General features: G+C 42.8%; 1 protein-coding gene across 7 annotated transcripts in view; it reads right to left on the bottom strand.

Annotated features, from left to right (window-relative positions):
* Positions 1-13168, bottom strand: part of kcnc2 (potassium voltage-gated channel, Shaw-related subfamily, member 2) — a 145366-nt gene extending 132198 nt beyond the window's left edge. For 2 of the 7 annotated variants that reach the window (XR_008562975.2, XR_008562976.2), the window contains exon 1: positions 11775-13163. Coding sequence is in view for 5 of the 7 variants with exons in the window: in XM_054739522.2 (XP_054595497.2) it covers positions 11775-12329 (555 nt within the window). In the remaining 2 variants the exon portion in view is untranslated. Of the gene's footprint in view, positions 1-11774 lie in introns of all 7 variants that reach the window. The other 5 variants (XM_054739522.2, XM_054739517.2, XM_054739518.2 and 2 more) reach the window with 4 other exon arrangements.
* Between the last annotated feature and the right edge of the window lie 669 nt (positions 13169-13837).

Genomic DNA, 13837 nt, shown 5'->3' with positions numbered 1-13837 from the left:
GTGGAACTGTGAGTATTGGGACTGGGCCATTCACTATGAGGAGTCACCCCCATCTTATTCCAGACTAGGGGTGTTTACCAATGTCAGGGAACCTTGCCTTGATGTCTTGGCCCCACCCCGTTTTCCTAGGAGATAGGTCATCAGGAGCAGCAAAGACGTGTTCCAATCGGTTCCAATGTTCATGTTCTACCGAGGTGCGTGTTCTCCGTTTGTTAGCCGTTTAGCTAGCTGAGCAAGGACGCACGGGAGGTTTCTTTTAGCCTAGCCTTGGCCAAAAATTACCCACAATACACCGCTGTATTTTCAAAAAGACGGCAGATCAGAAGCTGGCAGCTACTTCGGGGACAACTTTCAAGTTTAAAAGTAAAACAGCTAATTTAAAATGTTTTTTTAGATCCAAAGAAGTTATCTATTGTTGGTTAGTTGCTTAGTAGTTGCAGCTTTTATGGCTAGCAGGTAATAACTCGCTTATATTTTTAATTTAATTCAATTCAAAGATACTTTATTAATCCCAGGGTGAAATTAGAGTTTCAGTACACACAACTCTGAGATCAGACATACATACAGGCATAGACACATGACAAGAATTGGTGACTGTGGTCATTCGCAACCCGAGTCGCGCTACCTTAATAGAGATCAGAGGGTTTACATGACGATTGAGTCAGGTGGAGGGGAAAAAAGGCACTTCAGAGTTACCCTCCAGAGGGAGGGTCTTCCAAAACCAACAAAGGGCTACCAGATGTTAAAACTAGTCCAAAAGTTTGACACGGGCTTAACTGATCTAAAACATGTAATAAAGCAGTAATAATCCCGTACAAGCCCCAATTTATGTTACACCCCTACAGTGGGCTCAGCTAGGAAGGTGAGGAGGGGGCAACATAAAATGGGTGAGTCTAATGTAAGGTCACCCTAAACAGGGGGTGAGGGGGCATGACAAAGCAAAACCAAACTCAAATTGTCCTTGTCTTCAAGGGTTTATTAAAAGGGGCTGGAAAATCCAAAAGCGGGGGGTCGGGGGTGCTAAACCCTCACCTAGAAATTAACCAAGGTGTGTCTAAAAGACAAACCAAACTTACCAAATAGACTGAGAACGTCCAGGCACCGAAAATCCTAAAATTACTCTCCTTTGTTAAAAGAGGACTGGAAATCCAAAAAGGGCAAAAACCCCACCGGGTAATTAACCAAGGTTTGTCTAAAAGACGAACCAAACTAAAATTACCAAACTAACTGAAATTGTCCAAACTTCAAAAATCCTACCTACTCTCTCTGTAGCAGTAAGCACAAAACTGCAAAAGGTTTAGACTGAGGCAAGAACCGCAAGGGAAGAGAACTCCAGTTGCTGCTGCAACCCACAAACAATTTTTCTTCCCTGATGAGCTCCAGCTGGCTACATTTGAAGGGCCAGCTGATGAGGTAAAACGGCCCAGCTGGCTGTGACTGCTGCCCTGGTGCTGTCCATGGTCCTGGATGAAAGGTGGTTGTTTCCCAAGAGCAGCTGTCCAAGGTGCTGCACTGTTGAACAGGGAAATGGCACACCCTGGGCCAAGGAAGCGCTGCACACACACTAGGGGTTGTACGAACTTGTCGACTAGTCGACTTCACTGCTCTGTAGTGACTTTTTATGCCTGTCATTGACTAGTCGCTGTCACGTGATAATGACCGACAAGATGCGGTCCTCGGAAAAGACAGCAGGTGATGAGCCCCTGCACGTCGGGAGGCGGAGGCGACGCGCTGTGCCAGAGCGTCGGTACTGACATCGGCGGTAAAACGGACATTTAACCAAACTGTGACCTTTTCCCTCTTGCAATTTTACCTTCCCCTCACCCCATCCTAATCTTAACCAGTTTGCGCATGCAAGGCTCTGATCGTTGACGCGCTCCAGACATCTGCGTCCTGAGCACGTCCACAGTAACATTATCAAATCAGGTGTCACCACCTCAAAAACAAATTAAACACGCAATCGTATGTCGGCTCATTTCCTTTAATGTTTTCTGTCTTTTATTTGTGCCTGATGCGTTTCGCTGCTGCGGAGCGAGGCGCATCACCTGTTTTGTCCTCCAGTGACTCACCTCACTGATGCGGCCAGCGAGCAGCGAGCACCCCGCTGTTTTTGCGGTCAGTAGATCTTTTAGAACTGCAGTTCAAAGGTAACTCATAAGGTGAATATATATGAACTCAGGTAGCAGTTTTTCTTTAGGATTGAGAGGAGATGCAGGAAGATAATAAACAGGCAGGACAGAAAAATAGTCAAATAAAAACAACTTAGTTTATGTACCTGGTGGTTGCAACAAACAGACACCATTGAAGGTAATCAGAAGTGAGGAACAGAAAATTAAATAATTATTTTAGTGTTTAGAGCAGCAGGAACTCTGAGAGGCTGCAGGTGCATCAGTGAGTTTGCCGCTGCTGCGCAGGAGGAGGGGGGAGATGGCTGAAGCAGAAACTACTGTTGTTAAAAGAAATGTGTTTAACTTTGAAAATGTGGGCGCAATTTTAATTGTCAAAAACTCCAGCAAACCTACCGACCCCCCTCCCCGTGCCGCTTCTGGTGTATGACGTAATCAATGATTTGTCGAAGTCGACTCGATTTTCATTACTTGACTGTCGACTTTAAAAAAAATTAAGTCATGCAACCCCTAACACACACTGGGACTCCAAAACGGTGGCGGCCATAACACTATGCAAAAAAACACCTCAGACAGAGATGCAACAGACTTCAGACATCACACAACATAAGTGTCCACTAGGTGGGGAGGTAGGATTGAGGACTCTCCTCATGTCAGTGCATGCAGCCAAGATAAGCGGCGCCCGTCACCTCCGTTTGGACGGGGGATGGGGGGGGGGGGGGGTCGTAGGATTTAGAGAGCACAGTGACTCCTGGAATGATTCCGCAATCCTTTTCCAGTCGCAGTCTCACCCAGGCTGGGATAGGGGGACAGAGTTGCCATGGCGACGGCAGCATTCCACATTTCTTCTGAGGGGGGAGTATTTGCTTCAGCCTCACAGGCTCAAGGGCACCAGATTCACATAAGAAATTGTTTTGGGGCCTGACAGAGATAATTTCCTCTCTGTCTTAAAGTTCCGTTGGTCCTCAACCCCTCTGAATCCAATAATGGCATAATTACTCTATCCCAATCCGCGCTGGCTCGTTAACTTTCTCCTTGATGGAATCCACCTTCTGTGCCAGAGTCTGAATATCAGCCAAAGTTCCAAGCTTACGACTCATCTCGACAATTAAATGAGTCTGTGCGTTTATAGCGCAGTGTAACCCATCTCTCAGCTGTGGGAGCGAGCCAATATTCCTCGACAGCTCGTTAATTTTCCGGTAAGCCAGGTAACCTCCCAGGCCAAAGAGCAGGAAAACCTGACACCAACACCACGAATATCCAGACGTCTTCAGAATCCTCTACAGACAGCTGAGACAGGCAGACCAAGTTCCACTGTTTCCAGGAGTCCATGATATGCCCAATTGGCTCTGTCCCAGAGGGGCACCCAGGAGACCCTTCTCCCGTTGTCATCGTTGAAAAAGTTTTTGTCAATCGCATTGAGAGACCAACTGACCAGGTCCATTTTAATAATTTCAGTTTCCAGTTTTCCAGAAAAAAATGCAGAAGCGCCATACGCTCAGAGACAGACAAAGAGCCTTGGGATAAGATAGGGAGGAGAGGAGGAAAAAAGCATCTGTACTCTCCAAGAGCCAGAAGAAGAAGAGACATACACAATTTAAAAAGTAAAAGCCTCGTTATATATTGATATTGAAACTAATACATATAAAATATAATGTTATCTCCCGTGTCATGTGACAACTGACTGCCGTGGAGGCCGCGGTCACGTGATGCAAGTCTGTTCCATTTAACCGTTTTTGTTGAGCAAGGAAGGACAGTGTCCTTGCAAGCAAGGCGCCTGGCCTCGCAAGACATCGCCTTGCAAGGCAAGGCGCCTTGACATTGAGAAACACCCTAGGAGTTACCTACTGCGAAAAAGAAATATGGGAGTCTATGAGCCGATAGTTTTTCTGTTCCCATTTTATATGTGCCATGGATTTAACATTTGATGTCTGTGAACTTCAAAGACATATTGTGGTGCCAAGAAAGTGCTTATTTTCAACGAGCAGCAAAAGTTACGTTAGGTGACTGGGAACACACGTAGATGACTACAACTGCTCGTCTCACCAAATCTACATAATCAAACCAGACATGGAGGAGAAGAAGAAGAAAAATGGTTGTGAGTTTAGCGAACAGCCAGCTAGAAGAATTAGTCCCACAGTGGCTGGATGAAGTCATTTGAATTTACTTTTGTTTCATGGAAAAAAGTTGAGATACTTGATTGGGTTATTGTTACAGTCAATTGTAGAATCTGTCTTACTTTTCATTAATGAGCATACATATGAATATATGACTAACTGTACACTAGTAACAGCATTAACCAACAGCTTTCAGTCATCTGTGACACAGGTGTGCAGGAATCTGTGTTGAACTCCAGGACTAAAATAACATGGATCGTAGTACTGCTCATTTCCATCAGTGATAACATCACTTTCAATAAGTAAACACATCTATTTGATAAACTCAGAACACTGATTTCTAAAGAACAGTCCCTAAAAACCTTCAATTAATCAATCAATTATACAAAATAATTATTCATGTCTTAACAGCAGTGTCTGCTCCAAGTGCAATTGCAATGTTTTTATTTCTTCTATAAAACATAAATGACACTTTTGCAAAACCACATCTCCAGTTACTCGTGTATAAGATGTAATTTTTATTTCCCAGCCTTCATTCTTACTAATACCAACTTAATATAAGAATCTCCTTAATGCCGTGGAGGTGAGTCATTCAGGATACTAGCTACAAAGATCTCTGGTTCGCTGCAGGCAAGAAACACTCAACTTTACAGCAAAGCACAACAGATGAATCTGACTAACTGTGTTTCGATCTCTCCGTCGCTCCCACCTTTGTTTCTGGCATCACATTAAAAAGTCACGCCTTAATACTTATTTAAAAGAAAGTAAATTGCAATAACAGTTTCATTACACTGAACAAAAATATAAACGCAACACTTTTGTTTTTGCTCCCACTTTTCATGAGATAAACACAAAGATCTGACGCATTTCTGTACACACAAAATACTCATTACTCTCAAATATTGTTCAAATCTGTCTAAATCTGAGTTAGTGAGCACTTCTTCTTTGCCAAGATGGCCCATCCTACCTCACAGGTGTGGCACATCCAGATGCTGATTAGATAGCATGAATTTGCACAGGTGTGCCTTAGTGAATGTGTGGTTGGGGTTATGTATGTAGGACTGGAGCCAGTAGAGCGACATTTATGTTTCTCACTCATGTTTTATGTTTATGTTTAATTATTTAGCAGACGCTTTTATACAAAGTGACTTACAATTTATAACCTATAGGGCATGTTGTGATCTGTGGGGGAAACCGGAGTACCCGGAGGAAACTCACGCATGCATGGGGAGAACACGCAACTCCACGCAGAAAGACCGCAGCCGAGTTTCGAACCTGCAACCTTCGTGCTGCGAGGCAACAGTGCTAACCACTGCACCACCATCCAGTTTTAAAATGGCCCTGAAGAGAATTTAGATTCCTAATACTTCGATCCAAAGGCTGCCTTGAAGTCCTCATATGGTAAAGGAGTTAGAATTGTACCCTGTGGTGGTAAAATACTTATGTCCCCTTATTTCTGATTTTGTGTACATTTTAGATGCTCCTGCTATGATTTGATGGTTGAACTTGTTAAAGATAACTGAGATAAAAATGATTTAAAGCAAATACTCATCTAAAACTGTAAAGACCTGGGTTGGGAAACAGTGTTTTAGATGTTTCTCCACCTAAATAAATAAACCACACAATTCCATTTAATTCTGGCAGAGCAGAAAGTTGCCGTTGCCTTTCTGTTTGTTTGAAATAACAGTTCATTTGCTTTTAACTGACAAACATTGAATGTGGAGCAAAAAAATTAGATACAATCACTCCTGAAGCATGAGGAGATACTGTTTAATACCAGGTGTGAATAAGAGGAGAGATTTAGTATCTCTCCATGATGAACGCATTTGTGATGATAACTGTCACATAACACGGCGCTCTGTTGCTCATGACTGGGTTAAAGGGTAAACTGATAAAAGTCACGTTATTAGTTTCCTGGGAAAATAATTTCCCATTACTTCTCCATAACAGGGAGAGGGTCCCGCACGCACGCACGCATGCACACACACACACGCGCGCGCTCGCCTTGTTTTAACTCATGTTTGCCTCAGTCAAACACAAAGCACTTCCTTTGTGTGAGTCAGGGTTTCTATACTAATAATCGACAGGCTGCATCTATGTAATAACCAAGATCAACATCATTATAAACTAGGCTTGGGGAGTTGTTGTGATGTTGGGGGGGGGGGGGGGGGGGGGGGGGATATACGAACTTGGAACAGTGGAATTAAACGTGTTTAGTCATCATAAAAGATTTTAAAACAAGTGCAAACAGATGGAGAGCATTATTCAAATAATGCAAAACAAAAAAATGCTCAAAACTGTTAACGGTTCAAAGACAGCTTATCAACAATTAAAACACCTGGTTAATTTTTTTTAAGTTTTACCGAAACTGAAGGTGTTTTAAAATCCACAAAGTTGATAAAAGTCCTAAAACCCAAACAGAGTTGACCTTAAAACTCAGTCAACTACGTTGACATCAACCAAAGATCCCTTTGGATCACTCAGAGCTTTACCCTAAAACCTTTACAGGTAAAACTCATCACCTCAAAAGGGGTTTTAAGAAAACGAGGCCTGGAGGACAGCAGAACCCCTGCACTGCTGCCTCCCAGACTGCTGAAGGCACAGACTTTTAATCTCAGGTGTGTTTCATCAGAAGGATTCAGCTCAGCTGTGCTCCTCAACAGCCTGGAGGAGAGGAGGAGGATGGGTGGTGTCTGGCTGATCACTGGGGCTGGGTGATCCTGGCTCCTGGATCACTAGAGGCCAGGCCGGTGGCCATAAGAGAAGTGACACAAATGTTCACCATTTTGTGAATTACAAAGGTAAGTATATATGTAATCTACAAGCACACCTTTAGATTGAGTCCTTTCTTGTCCTGTTAATGGGCTGAAGAGGCCAATATGCAGAAAGAAAGAACCTTAAGGAGAAATACATATTGATTTTGTTCCTGAAGCATTACAAAACTCTGGTTCAAACTATTATTTTCTGTGTTCTGTCTAGAGACGATGAAATAACAGTTGTCGGCTGCATGATAATTGCAAAAATGATTCAAACCTTTAAAATGTCCTAAATTAAATTAAGAGAACATTACCAGCCATTGCCAAGATTAAAACAATCCCATCACAAAAACACAAGATGAAAATTTAAAAAAAAAAGTTTTAGTGTTTGGCTGTTAAAGGAATCTACTGAGTCCCGTGACCTCACGCCCATGGCACACTGGAAGCAAAAGCGGCATGGAACGCCAGTGGAACGGTTTACTCGGGACAATCACTTATTCAAGTGCCCACTAGGAGAGTTTCAGCAGCATAGCGGCTTCTCTGCCATGCTCTTCGCTCAACTCGCGAGATCACAAAATCCCTCGAGACTTCCGTCAACCTCCTCACGAGATCACACGTAACCTCAAAGTTATGGTTTGTTTATGCAATCTGCCATTAAACCAAAGCGTTTGATATCGCTGTTTGATTGCATTTATGATGTTGTTCCTCTCCACCGCCAGGATTAAATCCATGAAAAACACTGCTGCACTTCTGGAACGATGCTGTGAGTAAATAAGCCGGTAAGTCACATGTAAGCTTCACATGTATGAAGTTGCATTGCTGCAATACTTTTATTTTGAAAATTACTGGGGCTTTTACACTGAAACCGTGTGTGGTTTCCTGTCTAGCCCTATGTTAACTGCGATAATTGACACGTCCCAGAAGCAGCTCACAGAAAAACAGACAAAAATGGAACGCGATCCTATCCTTAGCAGCGCAGCGCGGCGTGCCGCTTCTACAATGCGTCTGAAAATCACGGCTGGTTTGCTACACTAATAGCCTATAATGGATTCTATTTGAAGCAGTGCTGTTTGCTTCCAGTGTGCAGTAGGGGTCAGTGTCAGAAGAAAAGCGTTCCAGAGTTTAAAAGCAACAAACGTAAATGCTCTTTCACCTTTAGTTTTGCCTTTTGTTTGGGAGACCACCTTGGACTGTATATATGATCACGCGTAGGTTTCTTAAGAGCTGAACTGAAGCCCAGCAGGTGGTTGCCACCACCACCATCTTGGCCATGTGACACGTCTCGTCACTCCCGGGAAATACAAAAATGGTCAAAGAGGTGGAGGTGAGAGCGGGGCTGTGATTGGGGGGGGGGTGGGGGGGGGGATGATTGAAATGAGCTAACTGAGCTAACCAAAGCTAACAGAGGTTGGCGGGTGCAGGAATCTGCGGTTAAGCGACTCAGCTACCCTTTCCTTCTAGGCTGTGGCACTTTAAAGGCGAGGCTGAAGCCTTCCCTGTTACCTAGAAATGCTTCCAAAAAACGTAGTAAATTAGTCTGGCTGATCACGACCGTGACCACATTTACAGTTTCCATTTAACACTGTTTGGTTTATGATTTAACTTTGATGTAATTTTAAAACCGGACCACATTTTCACTGGCTATGAGAATGACACAGTGAGAAATATCAAGTTCAAATGTTGCTCTGTACCTTTTGCTTCTCTTTTTCTGTGAACCTTTCACATCTAAAGACAACGTCCTGTTTTTATCCTCACTGAAAGTTTGCAGATGTACTGAAAGAAGAAGATAGGTGATGGAGGGCAAAGTCATCGCAGATACCATCCACCCACACACAAATCCTGCCTAACACCTCCCCTTAATTAAAAATGGAGAGGTAGACTGTGGTCAGCAAAGGAAACAAAAAAAATACTGATCACTAGTGGTGGATGTTCTCCTGTTTCCATGAGATTGATGGTTATGTAAACCAGCCTTCTTTGTTCAAACATCAACCTCATAGAGTTGTTGAGCCACCACCTGTAGACAGTGAAGAGGAGGCATGATGTAATCGCAGCACAGGAAACCAAACCCACTGATCTGTTTTTAGCCAACTGAGATCTGAGCCAAGGTTCACTATTTAGTAAAAATATCAGTTCTAAAAATACTGACTGGATATGTGATCGATAGGAAACTCTATATCTAACTAATACAGTGAAAATTAGCAGAAAACAGACGACATAATCTTGACTGCAAGGATGTGTTACAATGAAGGACCTCAGTGGAAATAAAATATTATAGTTTACAATCAATATTAATATGGAGATTTAATTGTAAAAGTTCAGATTTAACATTAGATTTGATGTTAAATATGGCTAAGTCTACGTAACAAATGTTTACATAACAACCAAAAGCTAACAAGGTAGAATCAAATTCAGCTGGATGAAGGTAAATCTAACAAATCTAGCCTGTTTTACCAGTGATAGTTTACCGATGTGCAGAAAGAACACAGGATCACTGATAAACACAGCTGTTTGGCATTTGACACAATTTGAGTAGATTTTATTTATTTATTTATTTATTTTTTTTACTTTCTAGTTATTTTGTTGTTTTCCCTGTCTTGGTTGTGTGTGTTTTTTAAACTCTATAGTACTTTGTGTTAAAAAAAATAAATAAAAGTTTTACAAATACACTGAATAAAACAGAATTGGATTTAAATCCAATTGATTGGATTTAGATGGTTTAGATTAGATTGGACTGAACAGAAGTGGTTTAGATTGGATTCAATTATTGGACTCATCCATCCATCCATTTTCTGAACCCGCTTGTCCACAGAGGGGCTGGTGCCTATCTCCAGCAGTCAACGGGCAATCAGGCGGGGTACACCCTTGACAGAGTGCCAGTCCATCACAGGGCAACACAGGACAAACAACCATGCACACACACACACACACACACACCTAAGGACAATTTAGCCAACCAACCTAACAGTCATGTTTTTCGACTGTGGGAGGAAGCCGGAGTACCCGAAGAGAACCCACGCATGCACAGGGAGAACATACAAACTCCATGCAGAAAGATCCTGGGCCCGGAAGCGAACCCAGGACCTTCTTGCTGCAAGGCATCAGCTCTAACCACTTCACCACTGTGCAGCCCTTGTTGGATTCAGTTAAGGTAAATTTGGCTTTGTTTTCAATCACCTGAATTTTAATTAATACTGTTGTGGTGATTACTGATCTATCTTGGTTTGGGTTTTTAATTAAGGACAACTAGAGTCAGAAGAAGACTCTAATAAGATGTAAATTTTAGGACATCAGACCATAGAGAAAATAACATTGCAAAACCCATCAGACAAAACGGTCTCAGGAAAAAGTTCGTCAGACTAAAACTCTCTGAAATACAGCTGAGCCATATTAAATTCAGTTGTTTTCATGACCTACATACATCTCAATGTCTTCAGGGTCAATATTTGTGCAAGAACAACATTTTAGAGTCATGTTTCATGGTTCTGCCATGCTTGTGTTTTGCTACCTGTAAGACCGTTATGAGCACATAACCCAACAGATGGAGCAAATGTTAAAATAACTTTTTACACTGAAGCCCTTCATGGCTACGTCACCAACCTATAGAGTAAATATGAATATAAATTTTACATTAGCTTACTGTAATACATTTTTAAAACATAAATTCATAGAAATGAGGCCAACGAGATGCAGCAGCGTTGAAACGTTTAGTCAACGTGACCCCCCGGTGAGGCCACAGCAGGTGCTGCACCTCTGACAGCTGCAGATAACACCGCAGCAGCAGCAGGTTCTGTTTGATGAAAGGCACCAACATGGACTCTAACTGCTATAGTGACATTATGCGATAGATGGCTGCACTTCTTTCTATTTTATACAAATATTGCTGTTACTCACAGATGAATGTGAAAGAATCTGCTGTACAATAACTAAAACTTGTCTGCAGACATTTTTTAACAATAAACAAATAAATGCCAGAGCTCCATTTTGTAATATTATATTTATAATAAAGTTCAGTGTGAATTTTTTCACATTTATTTATGAAAAATATATAATTTCTAAAAGTTTAAACTGAAGTTCAATTAGCAATATTGAATTATATATATTTAGCATCAAATCAAAAAAAATTTTAATTCACAGGGTGAAAAATAAATATAATGGAACAACAGACATGACATGTCAGGTAAGGATTTTGTTTAAAACTGCCACATATGGATTTGATCTTTTTGACTGAACTTTTAATGTCATTATATTAAATTCTTATTCAAAAGTAACTTGCAAACTATTTAGTCACATATATTTAGATTAGTTTCAGAATATTTGGGTTTTGCTTTATTATTTGGATTTGATTCTTAATATTTTAATAATTAAATGTATATTTTTAGAATTGGTTTTAAATAGGTTCACTTTCAGATTTTTTTATTATTATGGGAAGCCAAAGTTTGTCAAATGCATGTTTTTATATTCTACAGTCGGCCCCTACTTTACATTTCCTAAAGTAAACCTTAAAGTCGTGACTGCTGGGATGTTTGGTGACGCTGTGACTGATGCTGACCTTGTGATGTGTTTTGCTCATCTTTCCATTCCCTTCTCTGACTCTTTCCACAAATAAAACTTATTTGCATAAGCAAAGAATGTGATGTTGATGATTTAAAAGATGCATTTTGAAGATATTTATGCGTTTCAGATTAACTTTAGGAACTGGGAGCGTTTTTGTGAATGAGGATGGGGGAGGAGAGCAGGAGGCTGCTGTGAGGGCGCAGCGGTGCGCCCGGCCTTACCCGAGCCGCCCGGGAGGAGTAGGGGTCCTCAAACAGATTCCAGATCACCGGCTGCCACTTCCTCCACTGGCTGACGTTTCCGTCGGCGGCCACGTCTTCGATGCCGAGTCTCTTCCCTACGTCGTCGTCCTCGTCCCCGTTGTCCACGTTGAGCTCGAACACGTCCAGAGCCTCCTCCGCGTCCCGGTGCTGCCGGTAGGTCATCCAACAGCAGGGCTCCACGTCCGTCTCATCGATGCCCCAAAAAGAGAGCTCCTCTTCGAACAACGGTCCGCACACGTCCGCCGGGCAGTGGAGCTTCCCGGTTCGGTAATAGTTCAACACGTAGGCGAAGACGCCCGGGTGGCGGTCGAAGAAGTACTCGTTTGTCCGCGCGTTGAACTCGATGAAGCCGGGGACTTGTTGAAGCTGATCCAGCACGGAGTCGATGTCCGAGTCCGAGGCGAGCAGGGCCAGGCGCGTGCCCGGAAGGGTCTTCAGGGTGGTTTTGTAGGTCTCGTGCCTGGTTCCCCCGACGTTGAGGATTATCCTCTCGTTGTCGTCAAACTTGCCCATCGCTGTGTTTCAGACATGACTCGATGGAAAGCGAGGGGGAGAGTTGGCAGGTGCAGTCCGGAGGCAACGGCGAGCCCGACGCGCACACACCCAGTCCTGTTCTAAAACCTCCGACGGTGCGCAGCGTCCGCGCTGCTGCTCACCCGACGCTGTCGCGCCTGTTTGGGGGAGCGGAGAAGACGCCCATCGTTTTGTTCACTAAATGTTTGGGAGGGATGGAGAGGCTGAAGGTCAGTGTGTGTCCCTATTGCGCGCTGGCGTGGCGGGCTGAATGATCTCCAAACAGACAGCGCGCTGCTTTCTGCCGCTGCGCGTCTCCGGCGTCCCTGCCCTATCCAAGACGCACAGCCGCTTGTCAGCGTCGGACGCGTTGTTTCAAAATGTAGAACGCAGCACCTCTCTAAAGGCGATGACGGCATCATCACCGAGCATCACAACAGAGACCGCTCCTTCCTCCCAGCTCCGCTCCGGTGTCCCCGTCGCGAAAACCAACCGTCAGATTTGGTTTAATGCTCCCCGCCCCTCGACTCCATGACCGTCTCACGCATTCACACCTCAGCAAAGTGACTTTCCTCAATCAGATGAACTCAAATGTTCGCTGAAACTGCTAACATTCAACAGGTTTGAGTGCTGCTTTCTGCCTGGTTTAAGCTGGTTCTGGTTCTCAGACCGGTGGGGCTGAATTCTGAAGCTCAACTCGTTATTGTTAACATCTGCTGAGGACTTTCAACCCACTGCTCAATTCTGTGCTGCTGCTCACACAATTAGCTCAATTTGAGATGTGCATGAACACCCGAAACATCCACCAAACCCTGCATGATATCAACTCTTTCACAATTGTTCATGAGAAAAGGTAAAGGTGGTAGACAAAGTCAACATTCAGAATCAGGGACGAAATTTTGATTTCAGAAGTGGGGGGGACACAGCAGGCTTGTGCGGATTTGGGGTGGGGGGTGTTATGTAAAGACCCCTTGACACGTCATGTGCCCATCTCAATAATTTTACCATCCTCTATATATATATATAAAAGTTAAAAAATGTACAACTCTATTATTATTTTTATTTATTATCATTATTGAAGTGCAGTTTTGGCTGTTGACAATGGACAGGCTATTGTATTTATTGTTTTGGGTCTTTTTTTATTGTTTTTGGTGCAACATTTTCTAACAGGGAGTGAGATTCCTTTTTTATTTAATTTTTGTTTGTTATTTTTATTCATTTAGAAGTTCTGGTTCTGGACATTTCAATGTTAAATGAAGGTTTCTTTGTTGCATTTTAAAGGGTGTACTTGCATTATTATGATATATTAACATTATATTAGTGGTTATTTTGGTCTAGATAATGTTGACAATATCGTTTATCATCAACAATTTGTTGGACAAAATATCGTCCAGCAAAATGTGTTACTTTCCCAGGCCTAGTCAAAAGTATAAAAATTATTTATACATAAACGGTCCCTCCTGAGATCTGGCCGTTTGTTCATTTGCTGTGTTAGAGGACATGCTGAA

Source organism: Nothobranchius furzeri, chromosome 1 (genome assembly GCF_043380555.1).
Source record: "Nothobranchius furzeri strain GRZ-AD chromosome 1, NfurGRZ-RIMD1, whole genome shotgun sequence".
In the NCBI taxonomy this organism is placed as follows: Eukaryota; Metazoa; Chordata; class Actinopteri; order Cyprinodontiformes; family Nothobranchiidae; genus Nothobranchius; species Nothobranchius furzeri.
This window is presented reverse-complemented; position numbering and strand designations above follow the sequence as displayed.